The sequence below is a fragment of the Phalacrocorax aristotelis genome, chromosome 19, assembly GCF_949628215.1.
Source record: "Phalacrocorax aristotelis chromosome 19, bGulAri2.1, whole genome shotgun sequence".
Lineage (NCBI taxonomy): Eukaryota > Metazoa > Chordata > Aves > Suliformes > Phalacrocoracidae > Phalacrocorax > Phalacrocorax aristotelis.
In genome coordinates, this window is record NC_134294.1 from 3,845,100 (window position 1) to 3,872,209 (window position 27,110).

A 27,110-nucleotide genomic window follows, 5' to 3' on the forward strand; every position below is an offset into this window, starting at 1 on the left:
TTACTCTGGACACTGGAGGAAAAGCAACAAGGAGGCTTTCTTTGTTCAGTCCCTGCCTAGCTGGTTAACAGTAAGGCAACCCACAGTCACAATGCTAATGAAAACACACCAGTAGGTTTTCTGAAGGTGCTGTAAGTGCATACTGTTCTAACCTATTCTAACACAGTATTTTTTCCTTTCGGAAAGAGCCTTAAGAGGAAGAAAGTTTGAGCCCCGATAACACTAGTGGCTGTGGCTGGTGCTTGGTGTGCCTTAGTGTTTGTGTGTATACGTAGCCAGTATGTAGCTGTTGCACGTATTAGATGAAATGAACAATTATTTGGCTGATTTTGAGCTGTCTGTTGCCCACCTTCTGTGCAGTGGCATCAGGTAGTTGTACAATCAAATACTGGTTCCCTCTACGGTTTGAAGTCCTCTGGCCGGATCTTCATCTCAACTCTCTTCAATGAATAGGTTGATCCGTGCCATCCATACCAGGTGATGCCATCCATGTTCTTCGTGTGTTCTCCTTTGCGGTAGTAAACCCCATTCAGATTGGAATCTGTGCAGCAGTTGTACCAATATCCACCTTTTCAGAAAACACATTAATAGATTCCTGGTGAGCCATTTACTTTAAACAGGTATGTTTTGTATTAATAATAAGAATTATTGCTCTTTTCTGAGGAGAGTGACCAGCACACATCATTTAATCCCAGGGACCTATGGCCCTAATAACTGGGATTGCAGGTAAATCAAAAACTTTACATAGATACTAAATACATAAACGCTTCACAGTTCCATAGTCAAATTAGACCAGTAGCTTTTCGCTTAGTTGCTCATTCCTCTTAGACTATTTCCTTGACATGTTTCTGTCTCTGACTGTGAGCGTTAGCTTAGGAAACGAATTTGGGTTCTTAGCTTGGGCATCTTAAGGCATTTAGAAGGTTTCTGTACTCTGCAAGTAAGCTGCATATTTTATTGAGACTGATATCAACAATTTTGTTTGAATGTCACGCAGGGGCACAATAGGGAAATTAAAAATAAAGGGCAAGACGCAGTGAAGACAATTATCTTTGTGACAGACCTCATATAAAGATAATAAATTGAATGAAGAGAGTAACCTCATTAGAGGCTCTTAATAGAGTAGGAATAAAGATTAGAATTCAGGTTGAACCTTGAGGTGCATGTAGGATAATAATACAGGAGAATGATTACAAGTCCCTAATACTACAACTTAAAATCTCATAAAAATATAAGAAAAAATAAAAACCTTATAGATATACAGGAGTAACTCCCTGCATCACTGAATTGCATCAACATCTGAGATAGTCTGGCAGCTTAGCAGATACACATAGTGGGCTGGATAACAGTATGTGTAGGTGAGAGCATACAGTTAATCATTTGAAGAGTGCTGATGTCTAAAACATACAGTCTGGCTCTCTGTAAATCAGCTTTAACTGCCAGACTTCCCATATAACTGATAAATGTGTGTTCCAGAATTGGTCACCTCTCCCATCATTTGCCATCCAGATGCTACTTACTGGGTACTTAGAAAAAGGGAGTCTTGGGCTCTCTACAAATTACCCAGGCAGCTCTCTCAGGAGAGGAAGGCGTTTATGTGTATTTTACCTTTACGGAACTGGGCACAGTCATCCACGCACTTGTCGTTGTCCTTGTCCTTTGTGCTGAAGGCGGTGTTGTTGTGGTACCTTAGGGAATCGCGCCCCGTGTTGCCAGAGTAGTCCCCCACAAAAAGACGATAGCTATTTATTTCATTGCTCAGGGTGAATTGCTTATATTGTGCATAGCGTATGTTACCTTCCCAGTCCTGCCACAGAGGAAAGAATGAAGAAGAAAGGTCCTGTTAGAATAGTTATGAAAAGACTAATCCATCTATGGTTATATACAGTTCATGTTGCATATTTTTCCTCAGACCTAGATTTTTAATGAGTTTTTTTCTGTCTCAGACGGCAGAAAAAACTTTCCAGAGCAAAGCATCATATCAAGTCTTATCTGCACTGGTATTAAACAATACGTATGGAAGCCTGGTGCACAGATCTTGCATTCAACATATTGTCTCATAGCGTGCTGTCTCAAGTAATTTTTTTTTCTGTCTGAAAGAGTGACTTTTAGCTAAAAGCCTTTCAGCTCACTTTTTCCATTATACGTATCCCATCCCTTAAAGCTATCATACGAGCTATAAACTAGTCTAAGTCAAACCCAAGCCTTTAGCAGACTGTAGAAATTGTTTTGCAGTAGTACAATGCTAACTTTTGTACACAGGCTGGAAGGAAATGCTGCAAAAGGAGAAGACTCAGTCTCTTTAAAACTTTGTGGGATATCTCTGTGAATCTTTAAATCTGAGGTGGTCAGCAGTTTGATCTGTCTGCAGTGGGTTCTGCAGGATTCTCTAGAGCCCCATGTGTTCCCTAAGACACAACCTGTATGCAGAGAGAAGATTGTCCTACTGACTTTGCACAGTGGGGAACATAATTTTGTCTTGTCCTTGAATGTGTCACTAGATCTATCCTGCCTCCTCCTTCTGTAATTAAAGCATGCAAATTCTTTGGGCCTTGTATAGAGATAGAAGGTATCTGCTACTAGAGAATCACTTTGTACAAAAACCTTTTGCTGGTGAAATTAAGGGCTTATTCATTACCTCCAGCTCCACTCGCAGAATGGTGGGGCGTCTTGAAAGTCGGTAGATATTTTCATTTCCCAGCCAAAAATCTCCCCGAATATTACCAAATCCTTCCCTGTATTGTTTCCAGTCCCTATTGAAAGATGTCAAACCAACTTTACGTCTTTGGATGATAGTCCAGCCACCTCCATCTGTCTCCATGTCACAGAACACCTAGAACAGGAAAAAAAGACAGTGTTTACTTGTCAGTAGACTTAGGAACGTTCAAGTCTCTTAACACAAGACAAGTCATTGATCCAGATTTCACAACTTGAAGAAATTCCTATTCTGTTTAAAAGTAATGGAAAAATGTATTAAATGAACCCCTTTTTCTGTTTTCCCTCTTAAATGTGCACTCGTTCCTTCCTTGAAGTTTGCCTGCATAAAGATGCTGATTGAAAGTGCATGATATTATAACTCGCTATGTGCCCTTTTCATCTCTGGTAGATAAGTACTTCTTGGTTATATTTAAAAAGACATGTAATATAGATTACATACTTGACATCCTTACCTCCAAATCTGGACTCCCCAAAAATTCATCATGAGGTAGCTTGTAAACACCAGAGATTCGGTAGTTCCTCTGGTAAAGTGATGAGCAGTCATAGACAGCATCTACTTGAATCAGAACCAGAAAGTAAGAATCTGAACAGCAGGAACTATGTCGCTCTAAGTGTGGTTTCTGTAAAGCTTAGTTTGTAGTACAAAGAGTAATTAAGTGAAGAAGGCTTCCCACAAGTCTAATGTTTTCCTGAAATGGTTTAGTTTTGATCAATGCATGCGTTAGAAAAAGAGGTTGTAGCACTGGGACCTTGTGAGGTTTTCTTTTTTTTTGTTGTGTTTTTTTGGGCTGGTTGGTTTTTGTTTGGTGTTGGTTGGTTGGTTTTGGGTTTTTTTTACCTCTCCTATCCAAAGAGCCATCTCTACTTTCTCTTCACATTGCTGTGGTGTGTGTCTGTGCTAGAAGGTAAAAAGGTGTATATTTGCTGTCCCCCTCCCAGATAATAAAAGCTTATCTAGTAGAGTGGCTAGGCCCACTGCCAGATGCTTGTTTTGACTGTGTGCTTGAACAGGTTAGCTAACTTTGCGGATGAGGCATATTTGCTCGGCACTTCTTGCACTAGAGTCTGTGACAGAGATGGTGGTTTTTAGCTGCAGTCAATCTGTCAGTCTCTGCAAGCCTCAGGAGCTGACTTGAAAATGGTAAAATGCACAGCTATTCTTTTGAGGAAGATAAACTAGCTGAAGCAGGCCTTTATCCATTCTGACAGTTCCCAGTTTCGGACAGACTAAATGTCTCTTACGTGGTGAGGTGAGATGTGTCTGTTTTAAATACCTTCTGGGCCAGTTCCTTCTCTGTGTTATTGTATTTTTTCCAAACCTTTACTACAGCTTCAAAGAGATTCATTGTGGTAAATTTTTTGTTTAAGACCTATTGTAAACAGTGGTGTGTGAAAACTAGCCAAGTGGAACTTTTTGTAAGAAGAATTTAGTAAATAGGTTTACAAGTTTTTCCTTTGCCTTTAAAAAAAACCAAAATCCAAACAAAGGGTTCTGGCAAACTCATCCCAGAAAACAGCAGGCTCTTTTTAAGGAAGTTTTAAGCTTGTTGCAGTGAATTTCATGTTAAGAGAAAACTCAACAAAAATGTCACTTACTTCTAGAAGTGGCTTTACAGGTAGCTGACCTACAAAATGCACCTGCATTCCACGTTTAGTACAGGCCTGTGCAGTCACTGTGTGCAGTGAAATCTTCCCTCAGGGAAGAGAGAATTTGGAACAATTTAACTGTGCTCTGGCTAGTCTTATATCACAGTTTGAGTCTTGCATCGCCTACAGCTTTGAGTTTTTGAGAATTATCATTCAAATAATGGATCACTCTTTTAGTGATAGTCATAAAGATACACTTATAAATCTCCAGTAATGCTTGGTAATTGTTTTACCAACTTCCAGTCCCCTGTCAGCACTGTGAACTCAGAGGATATTACTGCCAGAGCCATTCCCTGACGAAGCCAGCTCCCTTTCTTTTTGGATTGGTACTGTAGTGCTCAGAAAATTAAACATTAGACTGAGTTCCTCACTGTATAAATACAGTACCTGTTCAGTTTTTCAACTCTGTGATAAAAGATGTACAGATATTAAAATATAGCTTGATCTTTGGACTTTTGACAGATCAAATCAAACTAGCTTTCTCAAGATCACTTGCCTATGGAAGTATTCAGTATGCATACTTGCTAATCATATTAGTGCGACGTGCTAGCATTAAGAACTAGTCATTAGTTCATTTTGCGCGTTAAGAGGTGTATCTGGGAGCTTGGCGACTCCCCTCTTACCAGCTGAAGTTTGTGTGACCGTCTGAGCTGCCTGGAGTTGCATGATATCTATCTGGTTGTTCATTTCGGAGTATTTGCTCTCAGCATCAATGAGGCGGGACTCCATCTGCTTGGTGCTCCCTTCCAGCTCCATCACCTGCATGACCACGTTCACCCAGTCACCTTCCTGCTTCTTGCTCAGCTCCTGCAGCATTCTGCTCAGGTTGGCTACTTGCAACTTGAGCTCCTTAATCTCATGGCAGCAGCCTATCATCTTGGACTGTGCATTCCCATTGATTGTTCTCCTTTTAGGAGGCTTCTGCAGCAGTGCTGGGTAGATTGCCACAGACACGGTGACAATGCAGAGCCACGCCAGCTGAGCAGTGGATCTTGCTGGCATTTTTGCTTACAGCAACAGAAAACTTCCAGCTGACTGCGGGTAGTCTGAATGCGGCTGGGGTAGGTATGAAACTTTCTGGAAGTGCTGCAGCAGACTGGTACCTAGCTTTCTTCCAATGAAGTGAGCCTCTGAAGGTGGAGCCTGAAGAAGTAGCTTTTTTCCAGTCCCCTCCTGTCAGAGTCTATGCACTTTGGAAGTCTGTCTCAAAGCATCTTATATACTATTTTTCTGTTTACCTCCACCCCCCTGAAGCTATTAAGAGCCTTCTGGCCCCTCCCAGTTCATCTGTTCGTATCAGGTGTTTACAGGGTGAAATTGAAACAGGTTTCAGCCAAGAAAGGTTGGGGAGAGCAGGAGAGACTTTGCTCAGTTCTGTCTTGAAGGGGTGTGGGAGAGGGCTAGGAAATGAGAAGTGTTTCCAGCAATTATTGCCTATTGGATTGTAGCCCTCTTGGTGACTAGTTCTGGCAGTTCAATAGCATAAGAGCATTAGAGTCCAGAATGTGAAAAGGCTGTCCAAACAGGATGTGTTTATAAAAGTTCATGGACAATAACTCCCTAGCAGGTAGGTAGCCAGCCCTAGCTGCAACAAGTCCCACTAATATATTCCCCAGAAGTTGTAGGGGGTAACTCCATGCCTGCAGTATTTCTTAATTTAGATAATGTTTTAGCAACTTCATCAGTTCAGCATCTAATCCTCCTCTCGGGACTCTAGTGTCCCTGCATTGTTTGTTTTATAGAATTCAGCACTGTTCTTTTTAGAGAGGGGGATATCTGAGGGTGGTCTGCAAAATATGCAAGTCAAAACCCATGCCTCTGCCTACCCATAATGGGCAAGTGAAAGGACGTTAACTAATGCTGAAAGGCAGTCTGCTTAAAATTGACAAGAGGTAGGTTTTTCTACAGGCAATGTGATCAGTCTAACTCCAGTATTATGGAGGCCAATTTATTAAAAAGATTTTAAGAGAGGATAATCTATGGGTAATTAAAACGTTCACAGTTACATAAAGTGTAGGTTTAAGAGTAAATCTTAAATCTTTAGACATTCAGAATATGAATCAAGTATCAGCTGGCTGAGATAGTGCCTTCTAGTCTCCTCTTTTATATCTTTTAACAGCTCAAAAGTTGATTATGGTTATTTGATCCCAAAGTAGAACTGTTTCAGCAATGGGCCAGCCTTTTGCTGCAACTTTTTGTTCTAGATCCTTATGGTTAAATTGTTTCTCCACAGGCCAGCTGCTCTGGAGTTGCCCAACATGTGGGTTCTTGCATCTTCCTGAAAAGTTTCTGATTGTGATAAATGGCAGAGATAAGATGCAAATGAAGGAGTAAATGTATCTGCTGCTGGGGTAAATGCCATTAAAACTTTTTGGCGTCCAAGAAAGCTTGTCTTTCTCCTTTAACAAAGAAAATGAGGGCAAACCCAACTGAGACATGCTATCCCATCTAGACTTCCTTTGCTGATCCAAAGTGGCTGCAGGATTTCTGCTTAATTAGAAAAGATTAGAAAAGCTTTGCTGATCTGACATCCCCTTTCAGAGAAATAGGAAGCACAATTTTTGTTGGTGCAGCTTCTCTTTCTCCTTAGCTTTGTTACACTTGTTGCTAAATGCTTTGATTCTTCCTCTGATTTGCACCACAGCTGGCTAATAGTTTTTCTGCAGAACAGTAGGAGACACCCCACGGAATGTGCAAGGATTTTAGGAAGACGAAAGCATCAAAGCACTGAAGGGGTGGAATATGAATACAGATGTTTCATAAACCTGAATTTCTTAGAGGAGGAAGAGGGGACCTTTTGGAGGAGATCAGAATTAGACACCTCCAAACAGGCAGCATGAGCGTCTTGAGTGTTGTTGTGGGTGACTGCCTGTGTGCTGTACTTCAGCAGGAACCACTGTAGTTTGTAGTATCAGCTGGTGAGGCTCTGTGTGGTATTGGTGACCTGAGATACCGCCAGAGGTATGCAAGTAAAATTTGATTAAAGTACTGAGGAAACCTCCACAGCAGACCATAGGCTTCATTCATATTTTTGTCATGGACATTCCAGAAAACTTCCATAGCAAAATTGCTTTTTATACTTCAGACCAGAAAGTGCCACTGCACACGGATGAAAGCCTGACCTTTTTGTTCTGCCTCTAATCCTGTCTGAGCCCTCTTCCAGCTGGAGCTTCTGTCATTCCCAGGGGCAAATTCTTCTCAGGCTTCCTGTGATGAGAAATGTGTTTTTGTCAAAGTTGGAACAAAGAATAGGACAGGCCAGTCTCTGGCTTCTCCGCCCCAAAAAGCCACCCTGATAACACCCCCACCGTGTTACACAGGGCTCTGATCCATTCTGCTGCTGCTCTCATTTACCATAACTCTTCTATCTGTCTTGTACAGTCTGAATTTCACACACACACTCATATCCTGAGGGGCAGATGTGGAAGAGGGAGCTACTTATAGGTCCATGCATTCCCTCTTGATACAAATTGTGGAAGAATCCAGGTTTCAGCCAAACTGTTGCAAACAGATGTTACAAAACAGTGCAGAAAAGCCTCCAAATCCCATCTCTAAACTGGAGTATTTAATTGGAAATGAGACAGCCAGGGTTTTATTTTGGGTTCAGCCTCTGATTTGCGTATTATAATGCAAGCCATCTTTATTTCACGTAGTTTGATTTACCTGTTTTAAAACAGAGGTAATACTTTGTTCTGTGTAAGGGGATGGCAACAGACATATTATGCAGGAATGGAAAAGAGCACAGATATTCCCGTCTGTCATTACCTTTGAGGAAGCATTAAGAGAGATTTGGGCAGACAGATCTCTCTAGGCACAGACCTTAGCCTTAATGGAATTTGACTTCTTTATGAGTTCTTGAAAGATGAATCTTTCCCTGTTGCATGGAGATCTGAGTGTAGTCACTTAGGCAGCAATAGCTACTGATGCTAGTCAGTGCCAGATTAGATCAGCTGTAGAGGTTGACAGTCTGTAGGAAACTGTTCCACTATTAAGTACTGGTGTACTTACAACTTGAATTCAGGATCCTCTTATATTTTTGGAAAGAGGCATAGTTTGGGGCATAGCTAGGGAGAAACTAGTTCTGTGATTACTGGGTGGGTCCTAGTCCTATTTTTTTATCTTTCCCCCAATACTGATAGAGAAATTTAGTGTCATTTGGTCTGAAATCCATTGCCCTGGTTTTCTACCGTTGTATTTTATATGTGGAAATATTCTTCTACATGGTAGCTAAAAAGATGAGATCCTAAAATCAAGAACATGAGACAATTCCTTTTTGACTTTAACGATGTAGGTCTGAAGTGGTTGGGAGAATTGAGCCTAAACATGGTTGCAGTTAGTATGTACCCTATACTTACAATGTTGGTTGATGTTACCAAGTTCAAGGATATTAGTATTACTTGATTAGAACCACGTATCTCTTGTCCCTGGAGGGCCAGATTAAATCAAAGGTGGGTTTAAATGACTGCCTTCTCTGGGAAGCTGTTCTGGCACGTATATGTGAAGCTGAGACAAGAATAAAAGCTCAGTGCCCTGTGGCTATTTATTTGGTAGCCAGTCATTGCAAAACCCTTAATATGCATCCTGTAAATGCTTAGAATCTAGAATTCCTGGTGCTTGCTGAGAGGGCAAAGGCTCTCATCAGCTCTCTGCTGGCAGATCACAGGAGCCCACACTTTGAAGCTCTGTGAAACACTGCTTTCCCCTCCAAGGAAGTGTGAAACTGTTCATGTCTGATTTTGGAGATGCTCCTAAATGTTCTAACTTCCATGCTGCTGTAGCTTTACAGTAATGACTAAATCCCTAGTGAAGTGAGATAAAATTGTTGTCTACTGCAAATAATTATTGTAAATCTCTGAAATTATATAGGAACAGGTGGAACAAGTGAGAGGGTCTGATGAGAAACAAAATGCTAATACTTTCTACAGTCATTTGTGATTTCTTTTTTATTTAATGTATTCTTTCTTTGCGTAACCAATACACAAAAACTTTGGCTCTCTGTTTCACCTTTTTCTGCTAAATATCTTCCTTGGCAAATTTTTTTTCCTTCTCTGCCCTTACTGAATCGGGTTAATAAATAGGTGATAAAAAACTTTTTGCAGTCTGATCAGCAGGGCTGGCTAAGAATTTTATTGTAATGGTTTTCCCTGCTTTTCCTTTCACAGCTCATGAATGTTTTTGTTTAATTTGCAAGCATTTATATCAAGATTGGGAATTTGGCCAATTTTAATGCCTGTGAGCAATGTGGTGCGCCCTTGCTGTGAAAAGCTGAAGGGGCTGCTACTCTGGCCTGTAAGCAGTCAATCATCACAACTGTTCATTGAAGACAGCTTTTTGCTGGTATTGGTTTCTAAAATGTATTTGTTCCCAGCATGGGAATAATTTTTAGTGGCATGATAGAAATGTATTGGGTTTTGGTGGTGTTTGGGGGGCAATTTTTTTTTCCTGAGGCTTGTTGAACTAAAGACTCTGGGATGCCTGAACACAAATAAACTGTAGAATTGGGGAAACTGTCCAACAAAGCCTATTCCTTTTGCCAGAGGATTATCTGTTCCCCAAAGTATCTGCAAAGTAGCAGTGCCTTCCACTTCTAATCCCAGAAGCAGGCTTTCAGCACTTCTTCAGAAGGAAAAACATGCTTGACTTAGGGTGGTAAAATCTGTCACAGAGGAGCTTTTTAATCAAACTTGGGGAGACAAAAAAAAAAGTTTGGCTTCTTGTCTAGACTTTGCACACAAGCTGCTTTTATTGCAAAGGTTTCTCTGCGAAGTCCTGAGATGCTTTCTGGCAATAGGAAATGCGTGTGTTCCCTCACAGATGGGCTAGGACCTCCTGAAGAGGCTCTGTTAAAACAAAGATTTTCCTTTTTATGGGAAGATAGGGAAGGGTCCAGTCTCTTACTTCTGAGTTCTTGAATATTTAATATATTTTGAGTGACAGAGAATATTGTTAGAAACCCTCAAAGATAATGGAAGACTGGAAAGCTCCCAGGACTGTAGAAAAGAGAATATTTCTAATAAACATTAGATACTAATGCCTGGGGTTTGTGGAAGAGAAGTCCATCATTTGAATGCTCTTCCTGCTGAGGATGGTAAAGTTGTTTTTCATTCCCAGTACGTGTCTGGTTTCTGTTTAAATAGCCTTCATAATATACAAGCAATAGGAGTATATTTCTCTTAAATAGTCATCTTTTTTGTGATTCTAGCTCAGCATGCTACATTTTAGTCCTTCGCACTTTTAAGACTTACATTTTTATTTGATATCTTAATAAACAAACTGTAGGTTTATGTAACCTTTCACTACTAATAAAATTCAAAGATTTAAGACTTTTGTCCAAGACTTATATCAGAGAGTTTGCCAAGGGTAGTCACTTTTTCCAGTTACTATGTTATTCCATCCCAACAAAATTCTTTCAGTCGGAAGGCTTGTCACATTTCGATATCCCACTCATCGTGATCAAGTGCTACCAATAGGTTAGGGTTGGACAGGAGGATTGGCTGTTATCCTGGCTACAGTACAGATATTGATTAATAAATTGGGTGAGGCAGCTATCTATAATCTTGGGTTTAACTGACTTCTCACAAGGCTTTCTGTGCCAGTCTCATTTCCTTATCCAGCTGCCCCTTACAGCTGCTGAAGATCGTGCACTCGAAATATAGGAGTTAATGCTTTTGTTATTGTGATTGACATAAATTTTAATTCTACTGTGCTGCATTATGTAATTACACAGTGAGCCCAGGTGAGCCGAACTCATACTTCAAAAACTTAATTGATTAAAATCAGTTTTGCAACTAATTAATCCTCATTTTGAAGGAAAGCATAATGATCTTAATGTTGTTTTGTTGTTTGTTCTAATCACTTTGTTTATTGCATAAAAAGTGAAATCAAATGATGGGTATTAAACAGTGAAATTAGTACATTAGTTCAAACTATATAAAAATCTTGTTGATATGACTTAGGAAATCTTGTTATTTCTGTGGACTCCCATTTTTTTAATAGTCTGCCTGCAAACATGAAGACAGCTCTGTCTTGAAATAGTTTCAGAAGATTTTATGTGTGTGCATGTGGCATTTTAAAAAGTATAATTTTGAAATATTTTACTTGAGCATTAATACTGGAAGACTCTGCCAGTCCCTACCAGGCAGCATAGCTGAATCCTTAAGCCTTTCATGAAAGATGACATGTGTAACCTATGACCTACCAAACCTATACCTAAAAACTTCCAAGTAAGGAGATAAGGTTCCTCTTTTATGGCCTGCTGCTGAGCCTTCAAGTAAAGTAGGTGGTAGTGGTGGCTTTTTTCTAGCTTCTAAACAAAAATGAACAGACGAAGGAATAGCTGCAAGGACACTACCCAGTAAACAAAGACTGAAGTTAGTGTCTGCTCAGTTAGCCAGGAGCATTGATTCTATGTAGAGAGATGCTTTCCCACCTTCTTCTGTGATCCAGAAAGATTTCCTATTTATTTTTTTCCAGATACACGGAGAAATATATCCCACTGATTCTAATCTGGTAAACTGCCTTGATTTCTAGCAGCAATACTGTGACTAAAACCCCCTGGCAACTCTGCCTGCTGGAATATTAGTCGTTCGGGGCCTCTTCTGTGTGCCTGGATGCTCTTCTGTAGTGTCGTTCTTTCTGTCCAGTCTCTAGCATGATCAGTAGGAAACAGCTCTGTAGTGCTTTAAGAGTGTTATAAAATTTAAGAAGAGTCTGCCTGAGCGCAGACCTCATCAGATCTGCAGGGAGAGGGGCAAGGCCTTAATAGTAGGAAGGTGAAAGGGTAAGGAAGCTCAGAATGCCATGATTTCTAAACCTGTATTTTGAATGTGTTAGCAGGACTCCATGTGGAAATGCTTTTCCAAGAGAAGTACAGTCTGCAGGCCTGCTCTCAGAATTTGTATGCAGAGTTGTGGGTCTGTTGAAAACACATTCCAGTCAGCTGTGGTGGTAGTAATTTTTGGGAACTGTCAATGTACTTCCAGCACTCAGAGCACACTGAATCCAGTGGATGAGAAAAAGCAGAAATCCGAGGTCTTTCAAAACAAACAAAAAAACCCTCCAAAACACAAGATCAGAACTTAATCCACATGCAACTGTGTTTCCCTTAGCCTGCAAAACTGAATAGCAAAGCAGTGCAGTGATTGCCAAGGTTTTATTACTCTGAAGAAATAAGTCAGTGAATATTCAGCACTATTAATAAAGCCTGCTTTGATGCAGAAGTCTTGCTTTGGAGGGTTTTTTGTATTCTTCTTGTCAGTTGTACTTCTCTGTGTTTAGGTCCCTTTCTGCCAAAGCAATGAATGTTGTTGCTCCCCTCTCCCCCCCCCCCCCCCATTTTGTGTATACACTATTTTAATGTGGTACATGAAAATATGAAATAATTAACAGATTTCCCAGTCAGTGGCTTATCCTAGTCCACAAAATTGCCTATCTTTACTCACTGTGTGGGCTAGATCATTTCCTACAAGAGAGTATTTATGATTAATAATGACAACACAGTATTATCTCCTGCTGTGTATTCTTTTAAATCAAAGTCTTTCCCCATCCTGTCTTTCCCTTCCCTTTGCTTAACCTAGCCATAGATGGCTTTGAAACATTTAATTCTACTTTGGACAGCCAAGAAAGTATGAAACAAAAAAAGAGTAATTGAGTGCACCAGGGAGCATCAGCAAAAGCGCAGTGCTAATTGTTGAAGAATAAAAGATAATGGCCAATTTTGTCAGGAAGTGTTGTCAAGAAAGATAAGTTGGAAGTAATTAACTGTCTGACGTGCTGGAAGTGATGTGTCTGCCAATGGCTCTTTAAATCATCGGGATATGAAATGTGACAGCCATTTATCACTTTTATGAGGCACCGCTGCCTAGCTTTCCCTTGGGAAGTGTGGAGGTAGTATGCTCTTTGACTATCTTGCTAAAAAAAGGCATGGATGTGTTTCAAGTGCTTCCCATTTTCGGGTGCCTGTCATCTTGAGTTGTGATTATGGTGCATTCTTAGCCAGACTACATCTTATTTGAGCTCAAGCCATTCTGAGGTTGTATTTCCAAGAGTATTTTACTTGACCTTCCCAGATATCCAGAGTATGTCTAGGAGCTTGGTTCTTCAGTAGTCAGGAAAGGAAACTTCCACAGACATATAGCACTCATTTGAGAATTTCCCCTCTTTTGTCTATTCAGGGTACTCCTTTTTAATACTATAGATTTCCTGGTGTCTTACTAATTAACAGGCCTCTGATGGGGGGGGGGGAATATGCAATCATTCTGATGATAGCAGGCAAGAAGGGACATTTCTGAAACCTGCCTATATCTACAGCAGTGTATTCAAAGACCGTTGAAAGTCTCTCTGCATTGCTCTCAGCTGACATGTTCTTTTTGTTAGGTTATGCTCTTTCCGTTCTAAATGTTAACTAGGATTAATATTGGACTGTAGGGTGTGTGGTAGCATGCTCAGGTGTTGTGACGTTGCTTTGAACAACTTGCACCTCGTTCTCCAGCACCACTAGGGAAAGAGGAGAGCAATGAGAAAAAGACTGTTCATAAATAAGCTTTATAAAATGGCAGGAGCTTCATAAAAAGTTTATTTTCTCATTACATTGGTGTTTAGCAAAAGTGCTGATCACCAAGCACAAATGTGCAGACAGAGCCATTTCTGATAGTGAGATTGGAAAACCAATGTGAAATAGAAATGATTTAAGAGAATAGCTGTACATCAGGTTGCTGAACTGGAGAACGAGGCTCATGAGTAGCCTATTTGCTTGTGCTTCACAAAATTCAGCTGCCCTTGCAAAGCAAGATGCCTCACTGGTACAGAATGAGGACTGGTTGTCAAGGCAGGAGCTTTTCTTGAAAACCAGCATAAGAAGAGCACCAGTACTGGTTAGTACCGGTGCAGAGGGATTATATGAAATGTGAAACTGAAAATAGGGCCGCAAGATTTTTGTGAAGTCAGCAGGTGTGTTCCTGGTGACACTTGTCAACTGTTCTAATGATGTAGATTGTTTCCTGAAGCATTAAAATCTCTACTCTGATTTTTTTAAAGGAGTTGGTGGTCCATTTAAGAGAAAGGGGAAAATAATCAGTGCTGTAAAGCTCTTAATAAGTGCAGCTGTTTGAGAAATTATGCCTTTCAAACTGTTGGCGACTGTTCTTCTCCCTATGCAGGCTGCTATTTAGAATTGATAATAATACACAATTACTGTTTTGTGTAACAAGTCTTGACAATACGTGCAGAGAATATGCGTGCACCTATTGTTTTGCAAATATGCAGTTGCTGTGTGTCTGATGTAGTCTAATCATTCACTTGAAAGTTTTAAAGAAAAATGAGGTATTTCTAAATGATAGAGCTTGGTATTATCAAGCAGAAGCTCATAACAGCCCCTAATAATTGTCATCTGTTTTAAATGGTCTTTTTCTTCATACCTTTTCAGTATTAACAATAAACTGCAACAGCCAGAAGCAGCTGCTGGGGTCCTGGAATATGCCATGAAGCACTTTGGGGAGCTGGTGAGTCCTGCTGGATAACTCCCTTCTCCGTGTCTTATGTCTTCGTGGGTTTTGTAGTTTATTTTTTTTCCCTGTGTGTGGTAGTGTTATGGTTTTTTCATTTGATCATGTTGAGGTTCTATCCCTGCTTACAATATTGCCTCATTGCTACTAAAGGTGCCTTGCTGCCTATGGGGATGTATACTGTGTACTTAGCTGTATACTAGCAAACACTGCATACAGGTGAGGTAGCTGGGGAAGGCTGCAAGGATTTGTGCAAGAACCTGATTTAAAGGGGAATTTAGTAGCTATCATTGAGACTAAATGCAGCTGTGGGGAGCTATCATCTTGATAAAATAAGTAATTTTGTTTAGAAGAAGCTGGAAAGGGAGGGAGGGAGTTCCTGATCTAAGCTTTAAATACTGATGGGGTTTTGAGAAACTGCATCAACACCTTCCAGGTAAGGATTTAGTGGAAGTTGTGCCTCTAGCCTTTCTTGTCTAGGAGGCATGTTGAACCTGCCAAAGAGTTCACAGGTATTATTTAGAATAGCAGATTAGCCGGTCCCTTACAGTGTTGCTCAGAGAAACAAAATAACCTTATTCTGTATTTGTTCTGTCTCTTCTTCTGCATGACTTACCTTTTTTCTTTTTTTCCTTTTTAATAAGCATTTAATTTGTGTTCAGGGACTAAAAGCATCTGTGCTCTCCTGCCAGTTCTACTCTGTTAAAGAGATGATTTTGCAGTGACAATTCGTGCAGTGCCTTAACGTGATTGGGAAAGGGAAGGCAGCCCTGGAAACATGGTAGACCAGCCTCTTTAATTAGGAACCACTGGAAGGTGGGAACAGGCATAAGCACAAAATGGTGGAATACCTCTGGTGTAGGGTTATGTGTGGTTTTCATCTAGACTGGAAAAGAGTCCTTTCTGGGAGAAGTAGAGACTTCAGAACGTCTATGCAGCTTCTTCTGATTCCTTGGGTGGATTGAGCAAAGCTCTCCTAATTCTGACCTCACTCTTTAGCAGTAATTCAGTTCTATCAATAAATGTAGCTCAAAATGGATTTTGCCAGAATAGGCAGAGAAAAGAAATTAAGAGGACCCGTGAGCTCTACTTTCAGGAACTTACTTGAGATATTATGACTGAGCTGAGAAGTTAAAGGGCTGGTATATAAACATCCTAAGTGGAAGACCTGGCATACAGACCATGGTTTATACTGACCCTGCCCACGGGGCTGGGAAAAGAATCTATTCTGCAGCCTATGTCAAGACATGAGCTGCCAAGGGCTGAGCAGAATAACGCTGGCAGAGATAAGTATGGAAAAAAATAAAGGCATTTATTTCTTGAAAATTAGAAATAAAATCTAGAAACAAAGACTGCAGAAAAGTTTGTGCAGCTGATAAGGATCACTGCTTGGCTTACTTTTAAAGCCTTTGATACAAACAGCCTTTCCTTGTGAGGGCTATGATTAGACCCCAACATCATACTACCTGCTGTATTGAAAAATGGCCTAGCAGTAGCCAGATGCAGAGCGTGCTTTTTGGGTTTGGGGTTTTTTTTTCCAGTTAGTCCCTCCGTTCCTGAACACAGGACTGTTGTTCTTGTTTAAACGCAAGCGTGTGCAACAGTGGGAAGTGGAATATTTTACAGATTTACCCTCTTTTCCTATTCTATTCATTCACCCTCCCCAAAAGGAAAAGCATCAGCTACTGAGCTGATTTCAGTGGCACTGAGAAGGGGATTGATCTGTCTGGTAAACCTGAGTTAATTTCTGTGCAGGTTAAGCAATACTCAGGATTCCTGTTTTTGCACTAGCTTAAGGCTTTTCTCTGTATCATAGAAGTGCATGAGGATATTTAGAATGAAAAAAGGGCTAAGTGACCACCATAGACACAGATTTTTATATTAATCCTGCTATTTATTCTGATCCCCCGCCCTCCTTAGGAAATTCAAGCTACCTGGTACGAAAAGCTTCATGAATGGGAAGATGCTCTGGTGGCCTATGACAAGAAGATGGACACAAACAAAGATGATCCTGAGCTCATGCTAGGACGGATGCGTTGCTTGGAAGCACTTGGTGAATGGTAAGAGGGGAATGCCTGAAGACTGAGAAAAACGGTGCCTTTAAAAGTGGTGCCTAACTCTTCTGGATGCTGTCATCCAGGTGAAAATTTTTTTGCCTGAATTCCTGTTTACTCCGGCTTACTTAATCGTTTATTTCCAGCGACTTCTCACTTTGTTCACTGAAGTCAGAACTGGTAGTAACATATCAAATGGCCCATCCCAAAAGGCTTAGAGAAGTTAAGGTCTCTCTGGAAAAGCATCTGCAGTCTTATGATCAGATCAACCCCATTTGTAGCAGAGAAAGAAATTTTAAATAGTGGCAGCCTCTCAGGAAACATTAACTGGGCAGCACTTGTCAAAAACCATCATAAAAGGAGTTGTTGTGGCCCTCCTTTTTAAACTCTGATTAAACCTTGAGAGAGTTCTGTATTTATTCATGGTCAGACTTACGCCTACCCAGAATGTGTGGTCTTTTGCTCAACTGCTAGTGAAATTGTCTGCTTCCCAGTAGTTGTCACCTGGGTGTAGGATTATGCCAAATAAATGACCCCACTTTAAAACCCTTTGCCCGTGTTGTAGATGGCTGAGTTTTTCATGATTACTCTTTTTTTTTTTTTAAGCATTCATTAAGCATCGTCTTTGTGGACACTTGGTATTTCAAACCCTATGTTAAATGTGTGTTGTCAAGCTGTAACTGATTAGTCAGTTTTTGTGAGAGGGTGATCTGGTAGTGACTTTATAGCTTGCTAGTTAACTGGGAGCTTCTGGTTTTCTCCTTGTTCACTTCAATTCAAAGATGATAATTGGAGAAGGCAGCCTGTGCACTGTAGCATGCAGTTCTACCCAGGGGCATATGTGATTTGGTCCAGGTTCCGCCTTTCTACTGAACTTTTCATGTCACTAGAGCTCTCTCCTGATGGGTCCTGACGTGAACCCATGGGATGACACACGGTAAGGAGATTCCTCTTCAGTGAAGTCATTTTACTGTTAGAGAAACAGAACTGTTTGAGAAACCTAATTCTGACAGCATTTTTCTGCCCTTTTTGTTTCTAGATGAGGGTGAAGCATATTGGGCGTAGCTTTTTCAACAGGAAAAACAGATCCTCTTACTGAGCGTTTCTCAGTCATGTTTTCTAGGAGTAGGCAATGCCCGCCAGGGATTTATGGAATTTCTCCCTCCTGCAGGACATGTATTTGTGTAAAGTGTCCTCTCTGAAGCTCCCGCTTCTTCACATATCAGTGACAAATATATTACAAAAAGGTGTTTTTCTTCTGTTGGAGCCAGATACTGTGCATCTATTGACGGTCTGTAGTGATGAGAACAATTACAAAGATCTCTGTGCTTGCTCATGTGGAACTGCACTCCATCTCTATGCAGATGTGTTTTGCAATTCAAAGTCCCTTTGCAAAGTACTGTCTGCTACCTTGCAACTGGCTATAGAGGCATCATCATCCTGAGACTGAGGATTCCATGCTTTGACTGCTGATAATATTCTTAAGTAGTGTTCAACTTGACTGTGCTGCTGGAGTCTGCTTGGCAGAATATGACAGTTAATCTAGAACTGATACAACACAGCTTCATTATTTCAGTACTCTGTACAGTGACGTTTTGAAAGTACAGCCAAAATATTCTTAGCCAGCTGTCTCCTGATGTAGATATGTCTGCAAGAGCCATGCTCCTTTATTAGCATCTGTGAGGTCTTGATTTACTGCTGTTGCTAGGTTTGGCTTGGTTTTTCATTTGTTGGGATTTTTTTTCTCCTGGGCCATTAAGTTGTCAGAACGACTGTCTTGCCTGTGGCAGCCCATCAGTTCTGTTTGACTAACTCATCTTCCTTCTTAGAAGAGGAGAGGATGACAGTAGAGAAAGCAAGCTGGCCTCCCTCACAGTTGGCAGCTATTCCGCTGCTACAGAGTATCCAGGCTGAGAAATTCTGGAACTGCAACACCCACAGTAATTGGTTTGATTAATGGAGCATTCACAGTTGATTTAAAAGAAATAATATAAAAAAATCTTGATGCTTCCCTTTCCACTGGAGATGAAAGATTCAGATCCCCTCTGAGATCTTGCCATGACAAGTCTTCATACTAGGTTACAGCAGCATTGATTCTCTAGCCTCTGTCTTCAAACTTGATGATGTGTTTATTGAAAATGTTTGATAGCAGGAGCCATGCACAAGCTATTCAGATCATATGTTCCTTGCGCAAACACTGGCAAAAAATTTTAAGCATCCCGTGTATGGTGGCGGGTTTTGTTTTGTTTGGTTTTTTGGTGGTTGGTTGATTGCTTTTTTTTTTTCCTCCGGAGTAGGGTCTTTTTTCCTGTGTCTGTAGACTGGAGTTGACAGTTCAGTTCCTAAAGTAGTCATTAGGAACTGCTGAGGAACAAATTCAAACTTTCCATCTGGATTTGTGTTTTCAAAGCATAGTGTGCCTTTAAATTATTTTCTGATGATAGGGTATTTGTCATTAGACTAGTTGACTAGAGGAGAAGAATCCTATTCTCCACTCCATATAAAAAGAATGATGGGGCTGGTTGTTGTCATCTCTGTGGAAAGTGGTTGTTTAACAGGGTGGAATTCTTAGAAGAGGCTTTTCACTGATCAGAAATTGTGGATTCTTCTTAGGGGGCAGCTCCACCAGCAGTGCTGTGAAAAGTGGACACAGGTCAATGACGAAACTCAAGCTAAGATGGCTAGGATGGCTGCTGCTGCTGCCTGGGGCCTAGGTAATGTATCCTGTGTGGTAGTATCCTGTATGACAGCTCACAGTGTGGAAGTACAGATAGTTTTAACTTACCTCAGAACTACGAAACATAAGAAACAGCAAAATCAAAGAACAAAATAATTTACATTGGGATATGAAGTAAGTGCCATTCAACACTGAAGCCCTTTGGAAAACCTACATTTACGTAAGGTCTCCCAATGTGGTCTCGAGTATCAGAGAAAATGCCTTATTGGTCTGAGCAGATCATCAGTTGCTTAACTGGTCACTTTTACTTAGTTTTACATTGAACATAACTCAGACTTGAAATTAATGGAATTTCGCAGATTTGTGGCAGACTTATTTACAAACTAGAAAAGTATCTGTTGAGCATTTTCATAGGTTGTGTCTGCTGAGTAGACAGTCTTAAGTGGAATAAATCTATAAATGGTCCAAATATCAGTTATCCTGATAGCCAGATACTTACTAGAGAAGCTTATAAATCACTTGCTGTCTGCCAGCCTTTGCTGAGAAAAATTAGTCCTTTGCTTTGTAGGACACTAATTCATTCAAATGTTCTGGAAATGTCAGCATTTCAACTTTCTCATCACAAGGAGTGGAAGAACCTTTTCCATGAGGATAACAGTTTGCCTAGAAGAAAAATGCCTGTGCTTTTGCTTGTCCATCTCTTCTGTGTATGTATATATACGGTTTCTGTATATAACACAGACTGTCCCTGCCAAAGACAAGCTGTTGGAGAGCTGAATTAAATGTAGAAGTACCACACAGCATTCAGGCCTAGTTGCTGATATCCAAGCACCATAGTGTAGTTCTGTTCTGTTCTTATCTTGCAGAGAAGGCTGTTGTATTACTGAGGATATCTGTGTCTCTGCAGGTCAGTGGGATAGCATGGAAGAATATACCTGCATGATCCCAAGGGACACGCATGATGGTGCTTTCTACAGGGCTGTACTGGCTCTTCATCAGGACCTTTTCTCACTGGCTCAGCAGGTAGTTATCTTCCTTGTTGGCTTCCCAAAACCTAGTTTAAGATTAACTAGTCTATATTGCTGCATGGAAAGACATGCTGTTTTAAAGCACTTGGCATGCGAAGATGCTCAGGGGACTGGAGCATCTCCCATATGAGGAAAGGGTGAGACACCTGGTTTGTTTAGCCTGGAGAAGACTGAAAGGGGATCTTGACAATGCTTATAAATATCTGAAGGGTGGGTGTCAGGAGGGCGGGGTCAGACTCTTTTCAGTGGTGCCCAACGCCAGGCCAAGGGGCAACGGGCACAAGCTGGAACACGGGAAGTTCCACCTGAACAGGAGGACAAACCCCTTCCCTGTGCGGGTGCCAGAGCAGGGACACAGGCTGCCCAGAGAGGCTGTGGGGTCCCTTCCCTGGAGACATTCACCCCCCGCCTGGACGCGGCCCTGTGCCCCTGCTCTGGGGGTGCCTGCTCCAGCAGGGCTGGGATGGGGTGAGCTCCAGAGGGCCCTTCCAACCCCTACCAGTCAGGGATTCTGTGATAACCGATGAATTGCCCAATAACCTTTTTCCACTGATGTATTAGACCTTGGTGATTGAGCTTATCTTGCATTTCCAGAAACACAGTAACAAATATGTGTACAGATAGTAGTGGTCCAGTGCTGTGGAGTGTAAGACTTTCTTAGTCATTCTTATGCTTTACTTTTATGTCGGTTTTCTAGACAGACAGTGCACAAAGATTATCTCAGCAGAGGTTCCATTCTACAAGGCACTGCTTGATAAAAGACATTCGTGGCATAAGACACACATAAAATTCTTCATGGGTGTTCTGTGCACTTCTGTCTGATGCAGCTTTTTCAGTGAAGCGCTCATATATATCATGTACCAGAACTTTTCCTCTAACTTTTCTGGTAGCAGTGTTAAATCTGAAATCTTAAGAATGAGATGAGAAATCAAGGCAAGGAATGAGTCTGAACAGAGCCATATTGGTATGCTTGTTTGTCACAGAGGAGATTTGCAGAGAGTTGGGACTTTTTTCCCTCTGTAGATGTGAAGCATGTTGTTTACTTTCCAAGGAGGCTCAAGTACCATTTCTCAGAATTCTGAGCTGGCTTGCCAACTTAGATAAAGGAGTAATTCAGTTTGCTCTGTCAAAACTCGTACATAGATTTTTGGGTGATGTGCACAGTAAAATTGGCCAAGCATTCAAAGGGGTAGAGTTTGTGATTAACCTTTAACATTTTGAACAGGAAAAACTATAGATGAGAGATTATATAATGACTGGAACCAGAGCAGGATTTATTTCATGCTTGAAGAGCATGTCTTAGTTGGAAGAAGAGAAATGGAATTTGCTGTCCTGTAAAATTCATAAAAACCTGTTGGGTTACGTAAAACAGTGACAGCTATTTTCTATCATTGTATATTATCAAGAGACATTTCTTGAGGCTTTTGTGTAGCCGACTCTCTTGCACTAAAATTTGAACTTCTCTTTTCCTCTATAAATGTTATTAATGATGATCTCTACAATGACAATAGGATTAGAAATACCGCAACTTTTGTTTGGTAGAAAGACAAACTTCAGACTGTGCAGGTGATAAATGAAACACCTTTGATTTCCCCTGTATCTGCCCTGGACACTGTTTTCCTGTCAGTTTTTTTCTATTGATAACATCCTTTCCTCTTTCTTGTTGGAGAATGGGAACAATGCCAGCTTTGTTCATGAGGTGGAGCAGAGGAATAGCAGTTCCAACCGTTGACTCTAGATAAAACACACCACCTTTGCCCCAAAATCTTCTTCTATTTCAGTGCATTGACAAAGCCAGAGATCTGCTAGATGCTGAGCTGACTGCCATGGCAGGAGAGAGCTACAGTCGAGCCTATGGGGTAAGTGTCTAACTCTCAGCCTTCACTCATTGCTGCTTCAGACTGTCTCTAAAAGTTGCATGAAAATTCTGAGTAGTGCTTGTATCAAACATAAAACCTGTGTAGACCCACAAGCTAAATGGCTCATGTCGGATCAGAAATACAACTTCATAGGAGCAGCTTTGGGACAAATTAAACAGCAAAGTGAGCCCCCCGCAAAGAAATAAGAACTGACATTTAGAAAGTTTGAACCAGCAGGTTGTCTAGATACCAGTATATAGCAGTCAGTCCTTTAGCTATTGGGCAGCATATGTACTTAAGGTTTTGACACCAAAAAACTGTTCCTTAATTATAGATTTGTTCTGTAGTGATTGGGATGGAATGTGATTGTTTCCTTCAGGCTATGGTATCCTGCCAGATGCTGTCAGAGCTGGAAGAGGTTATCCAGTACAAACTTGTACCAGAACGTCGTGAGATCATCCGCCAGATCTGGTGGGAAAGACTGCAGGTACATCTATGTAAAGATCAAGGACAGAGATGCTGATGTGCTGGCTTGAACAGCTTCCTTTCGAGTCAGTGCGATGGCTCAGCAAATCTTTCCATTTCTTTTTCTATCCCAACAGCACATAAGCTTACACGACTGCATGCTGTCTGTCTCCTTTGCGTTTGTCCTGGTGGTTTGGCCTTTTTGTGGTTAATGTTCCTGAGGTGTCTACTGATGTGACACTGTAGTAGGGTGATTTAAACCTTGAAATAGATATGTACAGAATGGAGAGGCTAGTAACATCTCCAAGGCTGCTTGTCTCAGTGTTGGAACGCCCCTGGAAATACTGGTTTTGATAAGGCTAGTTTGAACTTTTTACCTGGCTGGCTGCATTTTAAGGAGAAGTGAATTCTGTCACAGTGCTGGAAAACTGGACAGAGAATTCGCATACTTGTAAAAGATTGTCCTGTTCCTTTTTGACTCCTTACAAGAACGTGTCCCATTGATTGATGGCACTTAGAGACATGGTTTAGTGGTGGACTTGGCAGTGTTAGGTTTATGGTTGCACTCAGCAATCTTTAAGGTCTTTTCCAACCTAAATGATTCTGTGATTAGCCTTGTCCTCTTAAGAGACCTTTACCAATGCTGCTTTTCCTCTATTTAAAGAGAAGTTTGTGCCTTTCTTACTCTAAATAGCAAAAATCCAAAGCACCTCTGAGGTTTTAGATCAGCCAAATATTTTGAGACCATTTCCTTACAAGAGGCCATGCCTACAGTGCAAGTGAATATCATCAGATGAAGTAGTACACACAGGAATATTGTTTAAAGAGGTCATTCCTGCAAGGGAAGCGGTGTGGGGCGGAAGCATAATTAGGGTAAAAAGCTCATTACACCAAATTTTGATACACTGCCTGGAGGAAGAATTTCTCCCTGTGCAGTCCTTCACCGCGACTGCTATATCTGCCTCTTTATGAAAGGCTGTTGCTGCATATTTTCTAGCTGTTTGGGAAACTGTGGCAAAGCTTTTTAGTCTCCCATCTGCATTCCTGTCTGGAAAAGCTCAGGAGCATTCCACTGGGCTGGGGAAGCTGAGAGTGACAGGAAGTGTAGTGTCTGAATACAGCTGTTTATAGGCCTGAATGCAGTACATACAGTTCTTGCACATTTTATAGCTGCTTTTTAATAATTTTAAAATGCCTATTGAATGAGGTTTATTTGGATGTTAGAGAATAAACTTTGCTTAACTTCTCAGCCCTCAATTTTGGGGAAAAAGGAAAAAGGGAAAGAAATAGATGCTTTGCTGCTAAGGTGCTTGCTGCCATTGGAAATTCTTTTGTTTACCTCAAAACTAAGTCTAAGTCATCTCTGGATCAATATGAACTTCAGAGCATCACTGTTACCCTGAAGTACTTGGCCATTACACCAGGCGCCATGTATTTGGTTGTTACTGTCCCTTCCAAAAGATGGCTGCTCTGTAGCAACTTTGAATGTTTGAAATACAGACTCATCCTGCTCTGACTGACAGTGTTGTGCCTCTCCCTTCAGACAGACAAGAACCAGACAGTGCTTTCACAAGCAACGCAGCAGTTAGAACTGCAGTTTCTGGTGGAATATCAGTTCAGTCATGCCAGCCTCTAAAATCAACCCATGCAAGGAGAAGAAAAAGGGCAATAACAAAAATATCTTTGCAACCATTTGGTTCTGTACCATTGCCGTATTGTCACTGTTTAAACCTAAAATAGGCTTTAAAACTAGGTTGAGAAAGGTTATAAAACTCTCAACTTGTTTTGGAATTGCACGAAGAGCTTTCCTGATATTTTGGATGCATTTCTGCTTTAGAAGCTTTTCTCCTTTTTCCATTAGAGGATATCATTAGATTGCAAACACTGAGCTGGCTGCAGAGAGTAAGAGTCAAGGACTTGACCTTCTTCACACATTGCAGTACTAAAGAAAGAGCCAGCTGGTTTGTAATGTCAGCCTGCTGTGAATTATGGGTACTAAAGTCTCTCCATCTTGGGAAAAGTCCCTTCAGATTCTGAGTTAGGGCTCTGGAGAAGATGGGAGATAAAACGCTAACAAGTTCTCTCTTCCTTTCTGTCTCAGGGCTGTCAACGAATTGTGGAAGACTGGCAAAGAATATTGATGGTCCGATCTCTTGTTGTAAATCCTCATGAGGACATGAGAACTTGGCTCAAGTATGCCAGCCTGTGTGGCAAGAGTGGGAGACTGGTGAGCATCATCAAGCTCTACCCTCTACAGCAGATTTTTGGATATTTGGCTTTGTCATGCTGCTTCAACCTTGAGCATTTCCAAGTACTTTCATTGCCCAAGTGGGATGGGCTCTCCTCTGAGGAGGAGACTAGTCAAAAATTGTTGAAATGCTAAAACTGTAACCAGGTAGAGTTCATGCTTGTAGCCACGGTTATTTTTGTGGGACTAGTGTTATACCTGAGAGCCTCAGGGCCAGTTTTTTGTTGCATGCTATACCCAAAAGTTCTTACACAGCATTGGTAATTATTAAATATAGAATAATAAGAGTGCTCTGCTAATGCACTTTTTGTCAAATCTAGAATGTGATGTTGTTATCGTTGAACAGTACAATCCTATTTTAACATTCACCACGAGATTTATTACCAAAAGTAGTTGAAACAGAGATTTCACACTCTGCTGGCTTCTGAAATGAGAATCTAATGCTCTGATCCCAATGAAGACACATGGTTTATCATGTGCTGCTCTTATGAGTCCAGGGAGTGGTAGTAAGGCTGCTATGTCTGTGTTTTATCTGCAGGGTCAGAGGTATTTTTTTAGGGGCCAGAAATTCTGTGGTCAATGTGAAATGGAGGTAAGAATGAGCTTGTTTTAACCTGCTTTTTCTCTTTGCAACTTTCTCCAGGCTTTGGCCCATAAGACACTTGTCCTGCTCTTGGGAGTAGATCCATCTCGACAACTGGATCACCCACTGCCAACAGTACATCCCCAAGTGACTTATGCATACATGAAACACATGTGGAAGAGCGCCCGTAAGGTACAGCAGAACATAGTACTCTCTACGTTTCATTGCTCAGGTTTTGTGCGATGGTATGCACATTAGCTCTTCATAATCCCCACAGAATAAAGTCAAGGCTGAAAGTTTTATTTTTGCTCCCCTCAAAAAGAGTAACTAATCACTTTCCTTATTGTTATTCAGAAGATAAGCTTTTGAAAATTTCTTTTAAAACTCTGTAGTGACAGAGAAGGCCTGGCCCTAATCTTACTTCCTATGTGGAAAGATTATTTTTACTAAATCAGTATCGGGTACCAAAGGGATACAGCCAAGATTAACGGTGAATAGTAGCTCTTCTGTCCTCATCAGGATTTTACTGTGTGGGCTTGGTACTTGACTCTTCATCCACTGTGCTGATTGCCAGGTCTCCACACTGTACCTATGGTCAGGGTTACATGCTGAAAGAGTAAGGGGTTTTATTACCAGTTTTAGAGAAATATCCTGAACAGTTTGTACTTAGCTGCTGAGCAGAACTGACTTTTATTAAGGACATTATTGAAATTTTAACTGAAAGACAGCCGAAAAGTACATAGGGTTTTGTCATGGGAACAGTTTGGCTCCAAAGAGCCTAGGGTGAATGTTTTTGACATTGAAACACAGGAGAATTTACATAATCAAATCCAGTAAGCTCCAGACTGGATAACTTATCTTTTTTTTTAATATACATTAAAGCCTCCATTTATTCTCATATTCTGCCACATCTTTTTTTATTTTTCCTTTCTTAAGGATTGCCAGCACTGGAGCAGAGCCATTGCTGTGGGAACATTGCCATGACCTAACTATTCTTTATTTGAATTCAAAAAACAGGAGGAGCTGCTGATGAGGCCCTGTTCTATTGGCTTTGTAAAACAGTGTAACGGTCTCTTATTTCTTTGGTAAATGATCCAAGAAGTATATGGGTCTTCTCTGCGCTCCTCTTTGAGTGAAAGTGGCCTTTTGTGTGTTTGACCTGTGATAAAGAAATAGACAAGATGCAGGAAACCGGTGGGGTTGTAGAAAGCAGAATGAAAGAAGGCACAAAAATTAAGGGTATGGGGGAAGGCAATGTGTCTAAAATAAACAGATGCAAGAACATGTGGAGTCCGTGAGGAGAGGGAAAAAAAAATTATTAAAGCAGCA

The 27,110-nt window shown here is 40.9% G+C and overlaps 2 protein-coding genes across 5 annotated transcripts in view; one reads left to right on the plus strand and one right to left on the minus strand.

Moving 5' to 3' along the window:
• Positions 1 to 27,110, plus strand: part of MTOR (mechanistic target of rapamycin kinase) — a 68,444-nt gene that overhangs the window by 22,425 nt on the left and 18,909 nt on the right. For all 4 annotated transcript variants that reach the window (XM_075113851.1, XM_075113852.1, XM_075113853.1 and 1 more), the window contains 8 exons: positions 14,789 to 14,864; positions 16,788 to 16,927; positions 19,535 to 19,635; positions 20,506 to 20,621; positions 22,408 to 22,485; positions 22,865 to 22,972; positions 25,052 to 25,177; positions 25,842 to 25,973. In XM_075113851.1, the coding sequence (XP_074969952.1) occupies positions 14,789 to 14,864; positions 16,788 to 16,927; positions 19,535 to 19,635; positions 20,506 to 20,621; positions 22,408 to 22,485; positions 22,865 to 22,972; positions 25,052 to 25,177; positions 25,842 to 25,973 (877 nt within the window). The remainder of the gene's footprint in view (positions 1 to 14,788; positions 14,865 to 16,787; positions 16,928 to 19,534; positions 19,636 to 20,505; positions 20,622 to 22,407; positions 22,486 to 22,864; positions 22,973 to 25,051; positions 25,178 to 25,841; positions 25,974 to 27,110) is intronic.
• ANGPTL7 (angiopoietin like 7) lies at positions 272 to 5,414 on the minus strand. Its single transcript, XM_075113857.1, has 5 exons — positions 4,989 to 5,414; positions 3,171 to 3,271; positions 2,639 to 2,833; positions 1,609 to 1,807; positions 272 to 568 (listed from the first exon to the last, which is right to left on the minus strand). Exons 1-5 carry the CDS (start codon positions 5,365 to 5,367, stop codon positions 399 to 401), a joined length of 1,044 nt encoding a protein of 347 aa, XP_074969958.1. The 5' UTR covers positions 5,368 to 5,414; the 3' UTR covers positions 272 to 398.

Excerpts from the sequence above, each read along its gene's own strand:
- ANGPTL7 (XM_075113857.1), bottom strand. The coding sequence starts at position 5,367 with ATGCCAGCAAGATCCACTGCTCAGCTGGCGTGGCTCTGCATTGTCACC. Across the intron at positions 3,272-4,988 it reads GGTCACACAAACTTCAGCTG|ATGCTGTCTATGACTGCTCA; the intron begins GTAAGAGGGGAG and ends TGATTCAAGTAG. Across the intron at positions 569-1,608 it reads CTGTGCCCAGTTCCGTAAAG|GTGGATATTGGTACAACTGC; the intron begins GTAAAATACACA and ends TTTTCTGAAAAG.